The 20,853-nt window shown below is 51.6% G+C and overlaps 1 protein-coding gene across 2 annotated transcripts in view; it reads left to right on the top strand.

Annotated features, from left to right (window-relative positions):
* Positions 1-6,910, top strand: part of TSPAN15 (tetraspanin 15) — a 50,208-nt gene extending 43,298 nt beyond the window's left edge. For both annotated transcript variants that reach the window (XM_006099964.3, XM_014465409.2), the window contains 3 exons: positions 3,942-3,989; positions 5,389-5,505; positions 6,124-6,910. In XM_006099964.3, coding sequence (XP_006100026.1) covers positions 3,942-3,989; positions 5,389-5,505; positions 6,124-6,273 — 315 coding nt within the window. In that variant the 3' untranslated portion in view covers positions 6,274-6,910. The remainder of the gene's footprint in view (positions 1-3,941; positions 3,990-5,388; positions 5,506-6,123) is intronic.
* The last annotated feature ends 13,943 nt before the right edge of the window (positions 6,911-20,853 follow it).

Raw genomic sequence — 20,853 nt, 5'->3', positions numbered from 1 at the left:
ACTGCAGGTGATCAGCAAGCTGGAGACTCAGGAGAACCAGTGCTTCCTTCCAGTCTGAGTCCCAAGGCCTGAGAGCCAGGAGGGCTGCTGGCGTGGGCCCTCGCTGAAGGCTGGCAGGTGGAGACCCAGGATGAGCTGGTGTTTCAGTTCAGATCTGAAGACAGTCTGGCTGGAAGCAAGCTCTATAAATTGGGTGGGGGCGGGGGGTAGGGGGAGGCAGCCTTTTTTTTTTTTAATGATTTTTAAATTGGTTTTTAGAGAGAGAGGAAGGGAGAGGGAGAGAGCGAGCGAAACATCGATTGGCTGCCTCCTGCACTTCCCCTATCAGGAACTGAGCCTGAAACCCGGGCATGTGCCCTGACTGAGAATTGAACTGGCAACCTTCTGGTTCACTGGACAATGCTCAACCAACTGAGTCATGGCCGCCAGGGCAAGGCAGCCTTTTTGTTCACATCAGGCCTTTAACTGATTGGACGGGGCTTGCCCATATTAGGGAGGGCGATCCACTGTCCTTGGTCTACTGATTTAACTGTTGTTCTCATTGGAAAGATACCCTTACAGAAACAGCCAGACAATGTTTGGCTAAATATCTGGGCACCGCCAAGCTCGGTCAAGTCAACACATAAAATTAACCACACGTGACAGTCTCCGCGGGGGGCTGCCAGCTAAGGGCTGATGCCAGCAGTGCTCCCCTCCCAGCAGGTGCTGGGCAGCTCCTCACAGCAGCCACCACACCAGGCAGGAGGAGGCAAAGGCTCAGGGCAGGTGGCAGTTGTGGAGGAGGCAAACCGTGTTTTGCAAGTAAGCCAACAGGATTTGCTGGCAGATGGGGTGTGGGGGGTTGGTGAGAGGAAACCGAAGAGAACTCCCAGAGTTTGGTCTGAGCTGCAAGAAAGGTGGGGCTACCACTGCTTGAGGGGGAGGACTATAGGGACAAATTTGGGGACGTCAGGAGCTCAGCATGGCCATGTGGGGTTTGAGAGCCAGTGTGACGTGCCAGCAGGACTGTCAAAGTGGTAGAGGTGAGCCTGGAGTCCGGGGGAAGAGGTCAGGCTGGGAGTATAGTCACAGATGCTGGCCTCCGAATGGGGACACCGGGTGGGGAGGTGCCCGCCACCCGGCTGCGTGATCTCCGGTCCCGCCGTGTGCTCCCCGTGTCCCCCGCACAGCGATGATTTTCTCTAAATGTGAAAGAGGGTATTTCCTTCCTCGATGGAATCGGTTCCATTTGTGTGTGAAGCTACTTGTCTTATACGATCGCATTCAGCCAAGGTTCTGAAACACATAGAACAAAAAACTGAACTTAAAAAAATGGAATCGTGGGAAATATATTCTGAAGTAGGAGGGCTGGATGACAGAGATGTGAAATACTGACCTATCAGCTGCAGTGGTTCTCAACCTTCTGGCCCTTTAAACGGTTCCTCATGTTGTGACCCAACCATAAAATTATTTTTGTTGCTACTTCATAACTGTAATGTTGCTACTATTATGAATTGTAATGTAAATATCTGATATGCAGGATGGTCTTGGGCCACCCCTGTGAAAGGGTCGTTTGACCGCCAAAGGGGTCGCAACCCACAGGTTGAGAACCGCTGAGCTAAGGGCTACGGAGTCCCTGAAAAGGGACTTGGTGGCTTGGTGCTCCCTGGCAGCCGAAGGAAAGGCGGTGTGGCCTGCTGCCCTGGCAATGCTTAGCAGAAGCAAGCAGGCCCATCCTCCAGGGAAAGCCACGGTTCCCCTCGCTCTCAGCTCGAAAAGAAACGTCCTAACAAGGCTTCCTAGAGGATCTGGGCAGGACTGGTCCCTCCCCCGGGGAGAGAATTCTTCCTGCCTGAGCCTTCTCTGCCTGGGCCTCAGCAGCTAACCTGGGGCAGGAACTCCGCCTCAGCTCCCCGGCTCTCTAAGGTAGTGATGGCGAACCTATGACATGCGTGTCAGAGGTGACACGCGAACTCATTTTTTTGGTTGATTTTTCTTTGTTAAATGGCATTTAAATATATAAAATAAATATCAAAAACATAAGTCTGTGTTTTCCTATGGTTGCAAATATAAAAAAATTTCTATATGTGACACGGCACCAGAGTTAAGTTAGGGTTTTTCAAAATGCTGACACGCCGAGCTCAAAAGGTTCGCCCTCACTGTTCTAGGGGATTGGGAGCAACAGAGCTTCACGTTGGCTTGTAAATACCGATTCTGTGGTCCAACCCAGGCAGGCTTGACTCTGGGAAAGCCCCTGGATGCCTCTTACCCCCTCCTTGGAGGGGAGCTCTCCTGGAAGGGAAGGCGAGTCCCCCTCACCCCAAGGGGGAGGGAGGGCTCTGGGCTCCTGTGTTAGGGATGCCTCTGCCCGCTGCCTGTCTGCTCCCCACGGCAGGGGCTGTGGTCCCACCTCCGGGGCTGGAACCACAGCAAAGCGTGAAGTCACTCTTGTCACCTTGATACACACCATAGAGTTTGCCTATTTATTATGTTCATGTCTCCCTCTTTAGAATAGAAGTTCCATGAAGGGAGGACTTGGTTTAGTTCTTCTTTATTTCAAATACCTAGGACAGTTATGGGCACATGGTAGGTGTTCAGTCCGTATTTGCCTGAATGAACGGGCTAACAGGGTGGGAAGTGCCCACTCTCATTGTGCCCTCACGTCCCTGCTCCTGGCCTGACCCTCTCCATGGGGGTCATGTTCATGGCCTGGAGGGACCAGAATGCTCCGTGGATGCTGGCGATGCTGGGTCCCAGGCGCCAGGCGGACGGTTGAGGCTGAGGCTATGCTGCTCACACACCAGGCCCTGACACTTAGACTGATCCGGGTGAGTCTGAGTTCCACCCACTCTATAGGAGGGAGAGCCACGCCCTTCCTGGCCTCTCCGGAAGCTGGGGTTATAAACAAAGTCCCTCCAGCTGGCATTCCTGGGCTCTCCCGTGTGCCCGGCCCTGGGACACGCACTTCAAGTGTGTATCTCACTGTATGTTCAAAACGGCCTCATGAGGTGGGTTCACCAATCACCATTGCTTATGGAAAGGACCGAGGAGCCTATCATTCATTCATTCATTCATTCATTCATTCATTCAGCAAACACGTACCGAGTGCCTCCATGTGCCAGCCCCTCTGCAGCACCCGGAGGCCGGTCACAGAGCTCATAGTGACAGCGGGGTCTGGACCAGGCACCGCGATGCCAGAGGCCACGCTGCTGCTCTCCTGCATCCTCCTGCACCCTGACCCACAGCAGCTGTCACTCAGATGTGGAGGGGCGGGACCAGGGCATCTAGCTTTCTCTCACCTCATAGAAGGAGGAGATGGCACAGGCCCACAGGCATGATGGGAAGGGCCGCACCAGCCCTGTGACTCTCGCCTGCTGGGAAGGGCTTTGATGGGGTCCAGGGCCGAACACAGCTTTCCCAGCACCTAGATTGTCAGCATCTGGGCGTTCTTGAGAAGGACTCTCTTCCCAATAAGGAACGTGGGGCACTTCCACTGTGGGGGTGGCAGTCTGCAGGGGTGGGGCAGGGGGTCAGAGGTCCCAGCCTTGCCCTCAGATAACCCGGCACTGGCCAGGGTCTTGGCTGTGGTCTGGGGTTTTCCTTCAGGAGCCGACCTCTGAGACAGGGCATCCGCATGCCAGCAGAGCTGTGCCCCGGCAAGGCCGCAGTGGGGGACCCTGAGTGGCACGCTTTTCTCTGGGTTCCTGGGCTGCCGCTGATGGAGGAGTGGCTCCCACCCAAGTGCCGCGGAACTAGCCTTCCCACCTCCCCTCCGTGGGCATTGCTTAGAGGTGGGATGTGGAGATGCAGACTCTAGCCAGACTGCCTGGGTGGGATCTCAGCTGCAACCAGACCAGGCAGTGCAGCTCCGCCTCGGCTCTTTCCTCCATAGAACGGGGGATAAGAGTGTCTTTGACAGCGCACACCACGTCAGTGTTAGCTGACCCACCTTTCTGTTTCAGACGGAAGTCGTCAACACCATGTGTGGCTACAGAACGATCGACAAGGAGGTAATGTCTTCCAAGTCTCCAGGAAGGTGGCTCTTCCTGTCCTCTCCCCAGGGTGACTGCAGGGGCCCCTGGGGGTGGGCTCCTGGCTGCTGAGATTTTCCAGCGTCTCTGGCTGTGACCAGGAGCCAGGGACTGGCACAGAGGGGCTCAGGGCGCCACGAGCCCCCTAGGCTGGGAGACGCCGCCTGCCAGGGTTGGCCTGGGCCTGCTGTGGACTTGTCGGCGAGGCACGCTCAGGTGCCCGGCGTGCCCAGCGCCAGCCTGCCTCTGCCCTCGGAGCACCCGTTTGCCGATGGCTCCCACTGGTTCTCTCAGCCTGGGACCCAGGAGGCCCTGGAGGACTGAGCCCTCAGGATCCCTCCTGGGTCAGCTTCCTGAGCGGCTCCCTGGGCTGGGAGAGAGGCCGGGGCAGTGCTGAGAGGGAGCTGAACCGGATGCCCGAGACGCCTCTGAGCAGCGGTCCTTGCAGCGCGGCCCCAGGCCAGCCGCACGGCCCTGGGAGCTCATTGGAAACACACATGCTTGGGGTGGGCCCGGAAGGTGATTTGATACACACGTGAGCTGTAGAGCCATAGACCCAATGGCCCTCAAGCCATCAGACCCAATGGCCGGTGTGTATACTAACCTCTTGGTAATGCCCTAGATATTATCCTGAAATGAAATCCACAGATAATATGACCTGTCACCTACCTGCACACCTGATTTCAAAACAAGTAACCTGATCTAACTGAGATGGAAGGAGAAATGAAATACAACAACTTATAACCATACAACACATTTCAACAAAGGGCTCAGGCACCAGGTCGATGCCCAGAAGACACAGTGCAGTCAGGTGTCTGCACACAGGGGCGGCGGCTGTCATGTTGGCAACTTGCATTATTTTTAAAAAACATGTTTTTTTTAAAATGGTAAACAATTCTCGATAAAGTTCCACACAAAATAAATTATAATCGTCCCTTAATTTACATAGTCGCACCTCTGCAGAATTCAGTGTATGTAGTAAGACCCCACTTTGGTTTTCATACGTGCCTGGAGTTAGGCTTTGGGCTCAGATAACTATGAGTGGGTTTGCACCCACGTGAGTGCCTGCGGGACATGGAGAGCAGGCAGGCAGGGAAGTGGGTAAAGTAGGATGGCTCTGAGCTCTGAAGTCCCTCGGTCCCCAACCCCATTCGCTGTGACCGCCAGCAGCGCCACCACAGCGCTCCCGTGCTCTCGCTCCCATGCTCTCGAGGGAACACAACTGCCCCCTGAGACTCAGTGATCTGGAGCCGCCTTCTTGCCTGCATATGTGCAACAGGTTCAGGGAGGCTGAGGGACTTGGCCAGACCTCGAATGGGTGGTCGTTGGGACCGGGGTGCTGCCCGGGGAGGGGCTCAGCCGGGCTCTTTCCCTGCAGCGCCTCAGCGTGCAGGACGTCATCTACGTGCGGGGCTGCACCAACGCCGTGCTCATCTGGTTCATGGACAACTACACCATCATGGCCGGCCTCCTGCTGGGCATCCTGCTCCCCCAGGTGGGCTGGGCCCCGCTCCACTCAGGGTGGGGAGCGGGAGGCAGGGCGGTGGGCGGGCTGTGGGCTCAATAAGGGTGGCAGGTGGTTGCAGGTGCAGAGGAGGTACAAAAGGGGCGGGTGAAGAAGGCTCTTGTACCGGCAAGCTGGGCTCACCTGGGAGGGCTGAGGGCTGGAAGGAGAGGGCGCATGGCAGTAGCATTGCTCATAAAGCTCTTCCGAGTGCTTCCCCGGCACTGCCTCCTCCTGTCCTGTGAGGTAGGTCCTGTTATACCCATTTTACAGAGGAGGGAACCGAGGCTCGGCAGGGTTAAGTGACTTGCCCAGGGTCCTCCAGGTTGTGAGTGGCATAGCTGGGGTGGGGACAGGAGTCCCAGGATGGAGGAACCTCTGCTGATGGGCACAGGGGAGGTCTCTGGGGTTTCCTGGGAGGGCCGAGGAGGGCCCAGGGTGGGGCTGCTGACAGTGGGGGTGCTGGGGAGAAGGCTGTGCCCTGGGGTTTCCAGGCCAACGGTGCCATGAGTGCTCCTGACTGGCTGCCTGGGCTTCTGGGAACGGGGCTGCCGGAGAGGGCTGGGCTGCCCGATCCCCAGCAGCCTCACCGCCTGCCCTTCTTCTCAGTTCCTGGGGGTGCTGCTGACGTTCCTGTACATCACGCGGGTGGAAGACATCATCACGGAGTACTCGGTCACCGACGGGCTGCTGGGGCCTGGCGCCAAGCCCCGCATGGACACGGCGGGCGCGGGATGCTGCATGTGCTACCCCAGTTAGGGCCGGCCTGGGCCAGGGCGTCAGCAGGACGGTGCCAGCACAGCCCCGCCTCGTGGGCGCTACATAGGACAGCGGTCCTCTCTCCGGGCGGCACTGAACCAAGCCTGGCTGTTTGCTCTGGTGGCCGGCTCGGGCCTCCCGTGGCCACTGCCTCCCTGGAGGACGGAACCTGAGGCCTCCCCAGCTGCCGTCCGTGTCTGCTCGCTGCGGGGCACAGGGACCAGGGTGGCCTGGGCTGCGGGGAGGGGATGCTCCACACTCAGCTCAGGGCCCAGTCGTTTCTGGCAGTGCCTTGGCCTTGGATGTTTATGCCCCTCTGGGGGCGGTTTTCCGTGGTTTGTAAACGGGAGAGAGGAGAGCAGGTGTGCCCCGCGGTGCAGGCGGGGAGGTGCACACCCCAGGCCCGACCCTCGGCCATGCCCCAGGGCAGGTGGGCCTGTTCCTCAGCCTCCAGGTGCCTTGAGCCCTCCCCAGGGCTGCTGCTTTGCTTGGTCCTGTTTTTTACGTGATTTTGTAACGCTCATTTTGTACACAGTTAACAGGAGTTTCCGACTAATCAAAGCTGGGTGTGTCCCACACACTCCACTCTTTCCCTCTAAGCCGGTTTATTAATCAAACAATAAAGACTTGATTTTTTGGTGTGTCTTTCATTTGTGCTGCTGGGTGGGTGGGGAGGGTGAGGAAGGCCTGAACGTGGACTCGGCAGCCCCGTGTTGGTGCAGGACCAAAGGGGTCCACCCTGGGGCCCAGATTTGGGACAGCGGGGACACGGAGGCCGGGAGACTCCGCAGCTGGCCCGAGGCTGCCCGCACGAGTCGGAAGGGCCTCTCCCGTTCTTCGTTCTTCTTCGGTGTTGCCACTTAAGGAAATGGCTTTTCCCAGCGGGGCCTGTGGGCTGAGCCTGCAGCCTGCCTTTCCTGCTAGGAATTCGCTGGTGGGAACCCTCCGGGGAGGAGGCAGAGATGACTGCCTCCTTTACAGACGGGGAAGCTGAGGCCAAGCCACCTATGGCATGAGGCTCCTCCTCTGGGAAGGGGCGGAAGGGGACTAGGAAAGCCTTGGGTCTGGGAGCAGCAGTGCCCGCAGCCCACGGTGGCTTCAGCACCAGGGTGACTGTCCCTCCTTCAGGAAGCCGTGCACTTGTTCCCAGGGGCGGGGGCGGGCGAAGGCCGCGGGATGCCAAGCACAGCCTGGTGCTGACTGCCCCCTGCTGGAGACAGCAGGCCCTACATGGATCCGTCCACCCCTGCCTTCCTGCAGCCCCACGACTTGGACTCTAGATTCTCTATGGCAGCGGTTCTCAACCTGTGGGTCGCGACCCCTTTGGGGGTCGAACGACCCTTTCACAGGGGTCGCCGAAGGCCATTGGAAAACACATATATAATTACATATTGTTTTTGTGATGAATCACTATGCTTTAATTATGTTCAATTTGTAACAATGAAAATACATCCTGCATATCAGATATTTACATTACGATTCATAACAGTAGCAAAATTACAGTTATGAAGTAGCAACGAAAATAATTTTATGGTTGGGGGTCACCACAACATGAACTGTATTAACGGGTCGCGGCATTAGGAAGGTTGAGAACCACTGCTCTATGGGGTTCTTAGGAGCCAGGGCAATAGAATCAAACAGCAAGAGCCCCAAACCTGATGTACTTAATCTAGGGGTGTTAAGGGGCATGTCCATCACACCCAGGATTAAGTGGTGGGATGCTTGGTCGGCTACGCGTACAAGCCTAACTTAGCATGTGTAGGTTCAAAAGGACAGAGTGCACCCATAGCAAACATCAGCGAGCGTACCTGTGTCTAGACTTGTACGTGTCTGAAAATCTTACAGATATTAATTCCTTTAATGCTCACAGCTGTCTGTGGTAATTCTTGTCATCTTCATTTTATTGATGGAGAAACTGAGGCACAGAGTAGCTGAGTAACTGGCCCGAGGTGCACGGCTGGTGACGGACAAAGCCATGACATGACCCAGGTAGAATCTCCCAGGGCACTCAGCCCCCTGCTGTGCTGCCTGTTGTCTCGTGTGGACGGAGGTGTGCAAACCAGGCACAGCGCAGCCACCGCCGCAGCCTCTGCTGGTCCCCATCTTGACCTCTGGACACGAGGCCAGCACCAACAGTGCCTGGCTGGGGGCCTCCTGGCCCCGGGCTCTGGCTGTTCTCCGAGGATGCGCGCCATGCTCGGAGCGGCCTTTGGGGCAGCAAGGGGCGGAGACACTGAGGTTGGGGACGGCACTGGGTGTACTTGTCCACAGCCACTTTACCCCAGAACCTGGGAGGCTGGTCGCCTTGTCCTCCTCTTTCCAGCGCCACCCGCAGGCGCCCCTCCTCTCGCTGCTGCTCACGGGGACCAGGGACCATGGGTGGTGCCCGCAGAGGACTGCGCTCAGTGGGCACTTTTATTTCCGTCCAGTGCTCAGCCCCTCCCCTCTCCAGAAAGCAACGCGGAGCACATGGCGAGGACGGCTTAGTCCTGTGGTTGGGATGCCTCTCCTTTTGTGCGGAAAAGCCAGTGACATCACCTGGGCCCGTTGCCTCGCAGGCATGGAGGAATGACCCTCAGAACGAGTCCTTTTCCCACACCAGGGCACACAGAAAGTGACGGTGTGTGTGCAGGCCTCGATGTATGTGAAACAGGATCTGTGGGCTTTGATTTTGGACATGCTTGCTATATAATTAAAAAAAACAGAACCATAAAATGCATTAAGGAAGACTGGCTTTGTATAAAAATCCCAAATACAATATTCCCCAAACTTGGTTTTTAACAGCTTATTGAGGTATGTTTAACATAAACTGCACATATTTAAAGTGACAAATATATTTAAAAAATAAAGTGACAAATATACCATCAATGAAACCACCACCACAATTAAGATAATGAACATAACCATCACCCTGAACGTTTCCCTCTTATCCTTTAGTAATCCCTTCTTTATAGCCCTCCCCTCAGTCCCAGTCTAAGGAAACCACGGGCCTGCTTCCCGTCCCTTTAAATTACTTTGTATTTTCTATAATTGTACATAAGTGGACGTATGCAGCAGGTACTCTCCACTTGTCTGTTCTTTCATGTAACAGAAGTATTCTGAGATTCATTTATTTTGTAGCATATATCAGTAGTCCATTCCTTTTTATTTCTCAGTTGTATTCTTTTTAAAAATATATATTTCTTTATTGATTTCAGAGAGGAAGGGAGGAGAAAGAGATAGAAACATCTATCTCTAATGATGAGAGAGAAACACTGATCGGCTGCCTCCTACACGCCCCAGCCTGGAACACAGGTATGTGCCCTTAACTGGAATCAAACCTGGGACCCTTCAGTCTGCAGGCTGATGCTCTATCCACTGAGCCAAGCCGGCCAGGGCTCTCAGTTGTATTCTATTTATGGATGTGCCATAGTTTATTTATCTATGCACCTACTGATGGACATTTGTCTTGTTTTTATTTGTTACTGCTATTTCAAATAAAACTGCTGTGAACATTCATGTACATGTCTTTATGTAGAAATATACTGTTAACCCTCAAACAACCCCTAGGGCACTCAAAAATCTGGGAATATCTTTTTTTGCCCCCAAAACTTAACTATAGTTGGCCCTTGACATCTGTAGATTCAACCAACTGAGGATCCAAAGCAGTATTTTTGACCCACAATTGGGAACCCGAGGTTGGGAATCTGCGGTTGGGAATGTGAAAATACTGTTTCTTCGATCCGCCGTTGGTTGAATCTGCGGTGAGAAGCCCACGGATACTAGGGCCGAGTGTATTTTCCGCGTGTAAGTGGACCCACACGGTTCAAAACTGTTATTCAAAGGCCAACTGCACTTCCATTTCTCTTCGGTAAATATCTCAGAGTGGACAACTGGATCGCATGGTAAGTGTATGTCTAACTTTTTTTTCTCTCTCTCGTTTGTTTTTAATCCTCACCCGAGGAAACTTTTCCATTGGTTTTTAGAGAGAGTGGAAGAGAGAGGGAAAGAGAGAGAAATATCAATGTGAGAGAAACACATCGGTTGGTTGCCTCCAAGCAGGGCCCTGGCCAGGGAAGAGCCTGCAACCAAAGTATGTGCCCTCGGCCGGAATCAAACCCGGGACCCTTCACTCTGCAGGCTGACGCTCTGTCCACTGAGCCACGCCAGCGAGGGCTGTATGTCTAACTTTTAAAGAAATTGCCAAAGCATATTCCAAAGTGGATGCATGATTTTTTCTCCTCTAGATCCTTGCCAATATTTGGTATGGTCGGTCTTCTTAACTTTGTGGTGATGTTTCGTTGCAGTTTTATTTTGCATTTCCTACATAATTAACCATGTTAAGCATTTTTTCATGGGCCTATTCACTGTCCACATAATTTCTTTGTTGAATCATCTTTTTAAATATTTAAAACAATTTATTATTTGTTTTCTTATTATTGAGTTTTGAAAATTCTTTATGTAATCTATATACAAGTCCTTTATCAGATATACAATTTGCAAATATTCTCTCCTAGTCTGTGGCTTGTCTTTTCATTCTCTTAACAATGGTTTTTAAAAAGCAGAGGTTTTCACTTGATGAAGCCCAATGTCTTTCTTTTGTGCATCGTGCCTTTGGTATCATATCTAAGAAACCTTTGCCACAAAGGTATTTTCTTTTAGAAGTTTTATAGTTAAGTAAAGCAATTACATTTAGGAGGGACAGTCACTCTGGTTCTAAAGCCACTGTGGGCTTGTGAGTTAATTTTGAGTTAATTTTTGTATGTGGCACAAGATATGAATTGAAATTCATTTATTTTGTCTATGAATATCCAATTGCTCCAGCACCATTTGTTGAAAGATGTTCCTTTCTTCACTGAATGGCCTTTGCAGATTTGTTGAAAATCATTTTCCATATACGTGTGGCTTTATTTCTGGGTTCTCTTATATGCGGAATGATTTCACTTACATGTGGAATCTATGAACAAAATAAACTAACAAACAAAATAGAAAGACTCATAGAGACAGAGAACAGACTGACAGCTCTCAGAGGGGAGGGGTGTGTGGTAGGGGCTGGGTGAAAAAGATGAAGGGATTAAGAAAACAACAACTCATAGATAGGCAACAGTATGGCGATCATCAGAGGAACAGGGCCGTGAGGGAGACAGGAGAGGGAAAAGGGGAGATACATGGTGATGGAAGGAGACTTGACTTTGGGTAGGGAACATACAATACAACATACAGATGAGTTGTACACTTGAAACCTATATAATTTTATTCACCAGTGTCACCCCAATAAATTCAATAAAAAATTAAAAATTATTCTGTTTTATTCAATGCTGAATAGAAAGTGTGACAGTAGGCATCCTTACTTATTCCTAATTTAGGGGGAAAGCATTCAGTCTTTAATTATTAAGTATGTTAGATGTAGGTTTTTCACTGATGTCCTTTATCAGGTTGAGGAAGGTCTCTTATATTTCTAGTTTACTGAGAATTTTTATCAAGAATGGATGCTGGGTTTTGTCAAATGCTTTTCCTGCATCTTTTAAAGTGTGTTAATATGGTGAATTACATTGATTTTCAAATGTTAAACCAACCTTCCTGGAATAAAGCCTCCTCAATCATGATGCATTACCTTTTGAATATATTGTTGGGTCTGGTTTGCTAAAATTTTGTTTAGAAGTTTTGCACCCGTGTTCGGAACAGACACTGGACTGTAGTTTCTTGTAATGTTTTAGTCTGGTCTTGGTAGCAGAGGAATGCTGGCTTCATGGAATTAGTTGGGAAATATTCCTTACTTTTCAATTGTGTGGAGTTGGTATTATTTCTTCTTTAAAAGTTCGATAGGATTCGCCAATGAAGCTACCTGGGCCCGGAGGGAGGTTTCTTGTGGGAAGGTTTTTAACTACAAGTCTGATTTCTTTAATGGGTATAAAGCTATTTCGGTTATTCATTTCTTCTTGAGAGCTTTGGTAGTTGAGTCCTTCAAGGAATTTGTCCATTTCTCCTAAGATGTCAAATTTATTGGCACAAAGTCGTTCATAACATTCCCTTCTTATCCTTTTAATATCTGTAGGACCTGAGTGATTACATCTTTTTATTCCTGATATTGGTCATTTGACTTTTCTCTTTTCCCTGATTAGAGGCCAGGGGTTTATCAGTTTTATGGATCTCCTCCAGGAACCAGCTGGATCATTCTCAGGAGCATATAAACAAGTCATTCCTATTCCTATCTGAAAACACGCAAGCAGGCAAAGCTTTCTTGATCTTCCTACCCCTCTAGCCTCCGCCCTATTTCTCTCCTTCCCTCCCGTCACAACTACCACTTTCAAAGTGTCTCTGATTTCTCTCCTCATTCACTCTCAAACCTCCCGAAGAGGGCCCTTGTCCCCCTGCTGCCACCCAAATTGCTCTGAACAAGATCACCAATGACCTCCTCACGCCTGAGTCCAATGCTCTCTCCTTATCTCCCTGACTGGTCAGCAGCCCTTGGCCATCTGGTCACCCTCCTCCTTGCAGTGCTTTCTGTCTGTCTTCCAAGACAGCACCTTGCCTGGTTTCTCTGCCTTCTGTGGCCACCCAGTCTCAGGTGTTGGTTCCTCTTCCCCAATCTCAGAGTCTGAGGGCCTCGTCGGTCTGGTCTGTCTGCACACACTCCAGCCTCGTGGTTGTAAAAACTCCCAAGATGACCTTCCTCCCTTTGACGCAGACATCCACTGACTACTCAACACCCCCACTTGGATGTCTAATAGCAAAAGGCACCCCAAGCCTAACATTTCCTGTGCTGACTCCTGATATTCCCCCCACGCCTGCCCCTGAAGCTCCTTCCATATCTCAGGAACGGCCACTCCAGCCGGCCAGCTGCTTAGGCCAAGGGCCTCGGAGTCAGACGTGGCTGTTCTTTGGACGCCCCCCGCCTTTGCGTGTGCTGCCTCCTCTGCCTGAAGTGCTCTCCTCTCAGATGTCCGCATGGCTGGCTCTCACTTTCATCTGGTCAAATGTCCCCTCCTTGGTGAGCTCGGCCTTGGCCACCCTTGATAAAACTGCAGTCTTTCTCCTTAAAAAATTATTTTTTATTGCTTCCAGAGAGGAAGGGGGAGGGAGAGAGAGAGAAACATCAATGACGAGAGAGAATCATGGATCAGCTGCCTGTTGTGCATAGCTCTGTGCTCATCTCTCTTCACCCAGCATGGCCCACAGTCACTAGGAGGCTCTAGAAAAGGGAACTGGGATTGGAAGGGTCAAGGAATGTGCTTGGGGCCCATCTAGAAAGTGACGCAGTCAGGATTTGAACACATGTCTGACTCCGAAGTCCTCGCTCCCCATGTTGTGCTGGCCTGGCATGTGAGGTCCTACCCTGGACCCTTGCTCCAGTCAGCAGGTCCCGGGACTTTTCCAGTTCATTCTTAGCTCAGATGGTTCTACCTATCGTCTCACCAGAAATATCCAGCTCTTGACTCTTCCCCCTGCCCCTCCCTGTTTCCTCGGAGTCTCATGTCAGTTCTCTGTTATTTTATGATCGCCCATTTTGTAGATGAGGAAAACTGAGGCCAGACTACTTTAATAAGTTGTATGCCAAGAGGCTCTGTTAGCAACCCCAGAGCCTGATTCCTTTAAAGCCCCTGCCCTGCCTACCACCCTCCTGGGGCCTGGGAAGTGCCCAGAAATATTATGGGACCTCTCTGTCCCGCACAGGGTCCTGGTTTCCCAAGGTCTGTGAGCCTTGGAAGGGAGCCTGATTTTCAGTCCTGAGAACCCAGGGAAGTACAAGTCTTCTGGCTTGACTGCATGTTGCCACTAGGTGGCGCTGCTGGCCTGCTGCTTGGAGCCCTGCACTCAACTCCACCCTCCCCATCCCCCAGAGCCTGGGCCCTGGCTGGGGCCCTCAGCTTGAGAGTGCCTCCCCACCCCCTACTCGAAAAGAGTGGGCCACAATGTCAACGAGCCTAAAATACTACATGTACCGGCATATAGTAGGTGCTCAATAAATAATCGTTAAATGAATGACTATTCTAAGAAGTTGGCATAGATGAGATTTTTCCATCCCTATTTTATAGCCTAGGAAACCGAGGGCAGATACTAACAACAGTTAATAAGTTACTATTATTGACTATTGGTGGGTGGGCACTGAGCTGAGCTCATTTTATTCTTCATCCTATTTAGTCCCAGCAACGAGGCAGGTGCTTTCATATTCCCATTTTGCAGGTGAGAACACTGGGGTTTAGCGAGGCCAGTCAGTGGGATAGAAGGACCAGGACTGGAAGCCCTCTGCCTGCATCTGATCAGGATCACCTATTGGTATAATGCCTTCTCCTTTGCACACCCCACAAAGAACCCCAGGTAAAGCACCCCAACCCTGCTCAGCCAGCACAGCCTCAGGCCTGGGCATCATGTGACCACCAGAGGGAGGCCTAGGTCTATAATCAGCCAAGGAAGGGGCTGGAATGAGGCTGGGAGGCTGGCAGGGACTGAGATGCCAGGAGGAGCAGTGCGGGCACCTGGCCTCGAGAGGGCAGCCTCTTCCTTTGTGAAAGGAGGGTAACCGCCCACACCTGGCCTGCTGGGTTCCTGTGGGCGACCTGAAACCACACCTGTCAGGCTGCTGCCCTGCGAGGCTCAGCTCCCAAGTCCTGGCCCCACGCAATGAGTAACAGTGGTGACACGGGGTCATGGAATACATGATCTCTCTTGGTTTGCTTTGCATACTATCCATCTCCCCACTGACAAGCAGGATTTTGCTTTGCTTCATGCACCGTCTCCCCCAGGGTTCAGAGCGCCCTGTCTGGGCCGGGGTCCAGCCCCATCGGTCCAGGGGTTCCCAAAGGTGTGGACGGAGTCGGCGAAGAATGTTTGACACGGAGACAGGGTTCAGAACTCTAGCTCTCTTTAGTCTCCATGGAACTTCCTGTGCCTAGCTGAGGCCACAGAGAAAGATCCAAAGGCAAGCTGAGCCTTTGTTTTTAGTGTCAGAGGTAAACAAGGTAGTGGTTTCCATAGTTACACTGTTCTTGTGAGTTTCACTTGTTTACACTGTTCTTGTGAGTTTCACTTGTTTTTGTTCTTGTTGCACTTCCCTCAGCCCATTAGCTTCCCAGGTAAGATCTAGGGAGCGTCATAAGGTCAAACCTAATTATGCTTCAGAGGACTGTGCCCTCTAAGCTGGGACTTGTTTGTGACTTTGCCAACAGGTCAGTCCGAGGTTTAACCCTATAGCGGCTCCCCCCATGTCTGGTGCACAATGGGTGCTCAGTAAGCAGGTGCCGAGGGAGTGGAAGTGGTGGGGAGCATGTGGCGTCTGCGCTGGGCGGGCCCCCGGAAATTCAGGGGGACCCTTGTATCTCACAAGCGAACCCCAGGGGGCCGGGCCTGGGGTGCTGCGCTGCCTTCCGGCTGTCAGCCTGGTCAAGTCTTTGTCCCTCTCTGGACCTCTCTTCCCTCTCCAAGGGGAGCATCTCAGGGTTCCTAGGTGTGATGGCTGGGGCGGGGGGGGGGGGTCATGCCAGGTGTAAGGGTATCCTTTACTGCCACCTGTCACCTTGGCCCATGGCTGTGTTTCCCCTCCCTCTTCCTGCTCTCGCGTCCTTTCCTCCATCTGCCACAGTGAACATGGGGTGGCTGCTCCTCCCCCTTCCAACATCCAATGAAAAAGCCAGTGAAATCGCTGCGCACAGGAAAATATCTGCATCAACTTAAGAAACTAAGCCTGTGTTGGAGGCAGATCTTGTAGCAGCTTCTAGGAGGGACCCCATCAGCAAGGGGCAGGTGGGGGCTCAGCCTCCTGGCGGGGTTTTCATGACTGGCCTATCTGTCCTCCTGATGCTGACTTGGGAGGTGCTGGGGAGCCTCTGGAGCAAGGCAGTGGAGTTCCTCTCAGAATCACCTGGGCCCTGCTGGCAGCAAAGAGGGCCTCAGAAACCAACTGCAGTGAGAAGAGCCACTCAAAGGCTCCTGGCCCGTGTCGCCGGGACTAGAACAGGGTCTCCCACAGGGAAGGGAACCAGCATGCGGAGAATATCAGCCGAGGCTTGGCTGGTACCACATACCCCGTATCTCCCACCTTCGCTCTCTGAGGGAGATTCCACCAGGGTCTCAGGATCCTATGGAGCCAGGGCACTCCTCACATCCAACGAAGGCCCATACAGACAACTCTTCCTGAGAGAGGCTGCCCCTGGGCCTATGGAAACAGGGGCAGCAACGGGAAGGGAGGACAAGAGGGCAATGGCTACCTCGTAGGTCTCCATAGCTCTGGCTCCTCACAAGACACATAGTAGGGGCTCAGTGAATATTTGTTGAATGAGTATATGACTCAGAGTACAACCTTCTTCAGCAATAGGTTTTACTGGCAAAACTACAATATTTGTTCTTCGGGCTCTATTTAAGACACGAGAGAATACTTATATTACATAAGGGCAAGAGACAGTGGCAAACCAACGCTACAGTAACTGAATTACAATTTGCATTGGATGCAATAAACAGTAAGGCAGAGGGGTTCCCCTCAGAATCATCTGGACCTCTCGGGACAGGAACAATAGAGATGAAGTAAAGAGCTGATCCAGATAAAAATAGAGTGAGAAAAACAACCAGGAAACCTGAGTAAGCAAGCCACCATATTTTTAACATATAAACACAATAGAAGAATTATATAATAATATAAACACAATAGAAGAATTATATAATAAAAAATATCTTGAACCATGCCTCCTAAAAGTTCAGGAAAAATAATTTCACATAAAAATAAACAAATATTGAGGCCAAATCTGACTCAAATTTATAAGAAAAACAGAGAATAAGGAACAGGATAATATTAGTACAGACAATAAAAGCACACCAGAAGACAAACCTATACCAAAAAGTGTAAAACTATAACCTATTATCTCAATACATTAAGAAATTAATATAAAACATAAAAGAGTAACTTAAATTAGAATTTTAAAAATCTGAAATGTGGTGACAAAACTTCAGAAGAGAATTAGAAAATAATAGGGAAAACTTCACTTTATAAATTAAAACTAAAACAGAAGGAACAAAACAGTGAATAGAGACAACAGATAATGTGTTAAGAGAAAAAGAAGGTGACAAATATTAAAGATGGACAAAGAAGATCCAATATATCCCTGAAGAAGAAAACAAAAATACAGGTAACAAACAAGCACTTAAAACTATTATTCAAGAAAACTTTCCTGAAATAAAGAAGGATTAGAAGTCATGTTTTGAAAGAGCACACCATATATCTGAAAATATCAGCCTAGAAGGAACAACACCAAAAACACCCTTGGGAATTTCTCTGGTCATCTAGGGGATGTGTCCTGAGTTCAGCACTGGAAGGTGGGAGTCTACACTGGTGAGGACAGCTCTGGAGTTTACAACTTCAGGGTGATGCCAACCTCCAGACTGTGGGCGGCCAAAGTGAACTGAAGATAACTGTCCTGGGCTGAGGAACAGAGGTGCCAGGTGAATTTCCCAAGGGGTGTCGAGGTTCCGCTGAACAATGGCAGCCCTTGATGGGGAGGAGGCAGTGTGATCCAGGTGCCATGTCCTCCTAACTATTGGGTCATCAGAATGTTCCATGATGACCTTGGCTGATGACTGTATGCCTCAGAAAAAGATAAGATTTCCTAACAAAGGTGAACAAGTGAGGATGGTGGGGAAGCTCCTGAGGTGTCAGAGGAGCCAATGCCCCCCCCTTTGCCCCCAGCAGACTCCTCATTGGGGGCAATTCATGATGGAGAGGATATCCAGGAAGGCTTTGGGGGTAGGAGGGTAGATGGTGGGGGCGAGACCAAGGGAGAGGCCAAGTGGATGGAAAAGCTTGCAGTTGCCAGCTGGTGGTAAGAGGACCAGGAGGCGGGATTAGTTACAGACGGTACCTTGGAGTAGAGATTGGTTTTGAATCCCAGCTGGTAGTAGCCTAGCCTCCACTCACAGCCCCTGCTCCCCACTACAACCCACTTCACCTTTTCTCGGAAAGTTCTTCCTGTGCTGAATCCTCAGCCATCTCCTGGGAACTTCCTGTTCTGTTCCTTGAGGCCCTGGGGGAATGACTCCAGCTGCCCAGTGTGGCCCCTCACTGTCCCCAGATGGAGAGGGAGCACCCTAGAGCCCTCAGTTCTGCAGGCACAAGGATTTCTGGCCTTGCCCTCCAGCGGGGCTGTGGCACCAGGCGTGGAGCTATCCCGGCTTTGGCTTGAATCTAATGCATCTAAAACTGCCTTTGCTTTTGAAGCAGTAAGCCTAGCAATTAGGATATAAGGGCCTTGGGAGGAGAAAGACCAGGGTTGGAAACCCTTCTTGGCCACTTGTCAGCTGTGCGATTTTGAGCAAGAACTCACAGTCTAGTCTTCAGCTTCCCCGTTTGAACAGTGAGGGTGAGGATGGGGGCTTTCTCTCTCTCCTTTTGGGAGAAGACTTTCAAGGGTACAGATTCATGGGGCTGCCTTCCCCCCATTTTTCCCCACTTGCCCACGAGGTCCTGGGGAAGGACTCTGGCAGACGTGAGCCATTCTGTCCCCTGTCTTTCCAACTAGGAACGCTGGGGACGAGGGGCATGGGCTTGTCCAGCTGAGGTTGGGCAGCTGCAGGACGGCTTCTGGTTTGGTGGCTTCACCACATACAGCAATCTCCTAAGAGAGGCCAAGGTGTCCATCCTTCTGTCCAGCATCTCTCAGGCTGCTTTACAAGTGCCCTAAAGTCTTAGAGTTTATGGAACTTCTCCCCTTGGGGGAAGCCTACTCCCTACCACATGCCCACAGGTAGGGGCAGGGGAATGCTCTTACAATGAAATTACTCTAGCGCCTACTGGTTGGGGCTGGGTGGTGGTGACCTGGGAGCCTCAGAATCCAGCCCCCCAGTCCCAGCCCAGTCGTGGCTACTTGGGCTGGGCACGCTGGTAGGGGCGGAGGCGAAGGGGGCATTGTCAGGGAAGCCTCCCAGCTGCCCGGCTGGAGGCTGGGAGGCCTGAATAGCTTCACAGCTCGAGGCCGTCTTGCTGAATGGGCGCCTGACCCCTCCCTGGCGGTGGCCCGGAATGGATGACATTTTCATTGCAAACTAACAAGGGGAGAAATCCAATTACCTTACAAAGGGGCTGCCAAAGGGGCCTCAGAGTCTAGGGAGGGAAGGGAGGGCAAGAAGGGGAGAGGGAAGGGAGAGGGTGTGTGTGAGTGTGTGTGTGTGAGTGTGTGTGTGAGTGTGTGTGTGTGTGTGTGTGTGAGTGTGTGTGTGTGTGTGTGAGAGTGTGTGTGTGAGCGTGTGTGTGAGTGTGTGAGTGTGTGTGTGTAAGTGTGTGTGTGTGTGAGAGCGTGTGTGAGTGTGTATGAGTGTGAGTGAGTGTGTGTGTGTAAGTGTGTGTGTGTGAGAGCGTGTGTGAGTGTGTATGAGTGTGAGTGTGTGTGTGTGTGTGTGTGTGTGTGAGTGAGTGTGTGTGAGTGAGTGTGTGTGTGTAAGTGTGTGTGTGAGAGCGTGTGTGAGTGTGTATGAGTGTGAGTGAGTGTGTGTGTGTGTGTGTGTGAGTGTGAGTGAGTGTGTGTGTGTGAGTGTGTGTGTGTGTGTGAGTGTGTGTGTGAGTGTGTGAGTGTGTGTGTGTGTGAGTGTGTGTGTGTGTGTGTGAGTGTGTGTGTGAGTGTGTGAGTGTGTGTGTGTGAGTGTGTGTGTGTGTGTGTGAGTGTGTGTGAGAGTGTGTGTGTGTGTGTGTGTGAGTGTGTGTGTGAAGTCCCCCGCCCTGGGAGGCAGAGGGGGATCGGTGGGACTGGGGCTTTTAACTCATTCCTCTTTGCCAGAGTTCCGCTGGGAAGCTCCGTGCCTGTGGGTGGTGCAGGAGAGGTCCCTGCGCCTCATCCTCTCTGAACCCCACTCTTGGCCCATCGGACTGGGGGTTTCCAGATTGAATCATCAGGTACCCACTGCATAGTTTTTGCTTTCACTTTACCCACCTAAACTATGAATCCTTTTTCTTTAAATTTAAAATATATCACTTAAACAGTGTGTAAAAAGGAAAGTTCATATCCTAACTGTAAATTTTTTAAAAAGTAGAAGTTAATTTTAAAAATAAATTTAATTTAAACAACCCAGCGTTGTTAAACCTCAGCGAGGTGTCAGGGTGCCAAGAGCTTTGGAGCTTCGAGGTCTTGGGGTGAGTGGGTTCGGAGAGGTAAGTGGGTTGTTAGCAAGTGTTTGCAACGAACCCAGACTTCCCCAGGGCATAACCCAGGAGGATTGAGAGGATTGAAAAGAAACCCCTCTCTCCACCAAACAGCTGTTTCTGTTCCTACCCTGGCCCCGGGGATGGTGGGTAGGGCGGCTTCAGCCTGGCTGCCCTTAACCTTGGTTGCCCAACTATTTAGTGGGGAACGTAGAGGCAAAGTGGTGACCTACTGCATCAGTGGTCAGACCTGGTGCTTGGTGGGGTGGTCACTGGGGTCCCAGACGAGGTGGAGGATGATGGTGGTCGCAGGGCAACAAGAAAAGTTGGTCCTCCACTCAGCTTCCCTTCAGACTAGGGAAGAAGGAAAACAGACGCCCTACAGGAGGAAATTAGCATTTGCTTCCTGCAGCCCAGCCAGGGCAAATCAGCCTTCAAAAGTCTGCCAGCCTCAGGGCCACACAGCTTGTCTCCTCCCCCGCCCC

Source organism: Myotis lucifugus, unplaced genomic scaffold (genome assembly GCF_000147115.1).
Source record: "Myotis lucifugus unplaced genomic scaffold, Myoluc2.0 scaffold_292, whole genome shotgun sequence".
NCBI classification, from domain to species: Eukaryota; Metazoa; Chordata; class Mammalia; order Chiroptera; family Vespertilionidae; genus Myotis; species Myotis lucifugus.
This window is presented reverse-complemented; position numbering and strand designations above follow the sequence as displayed.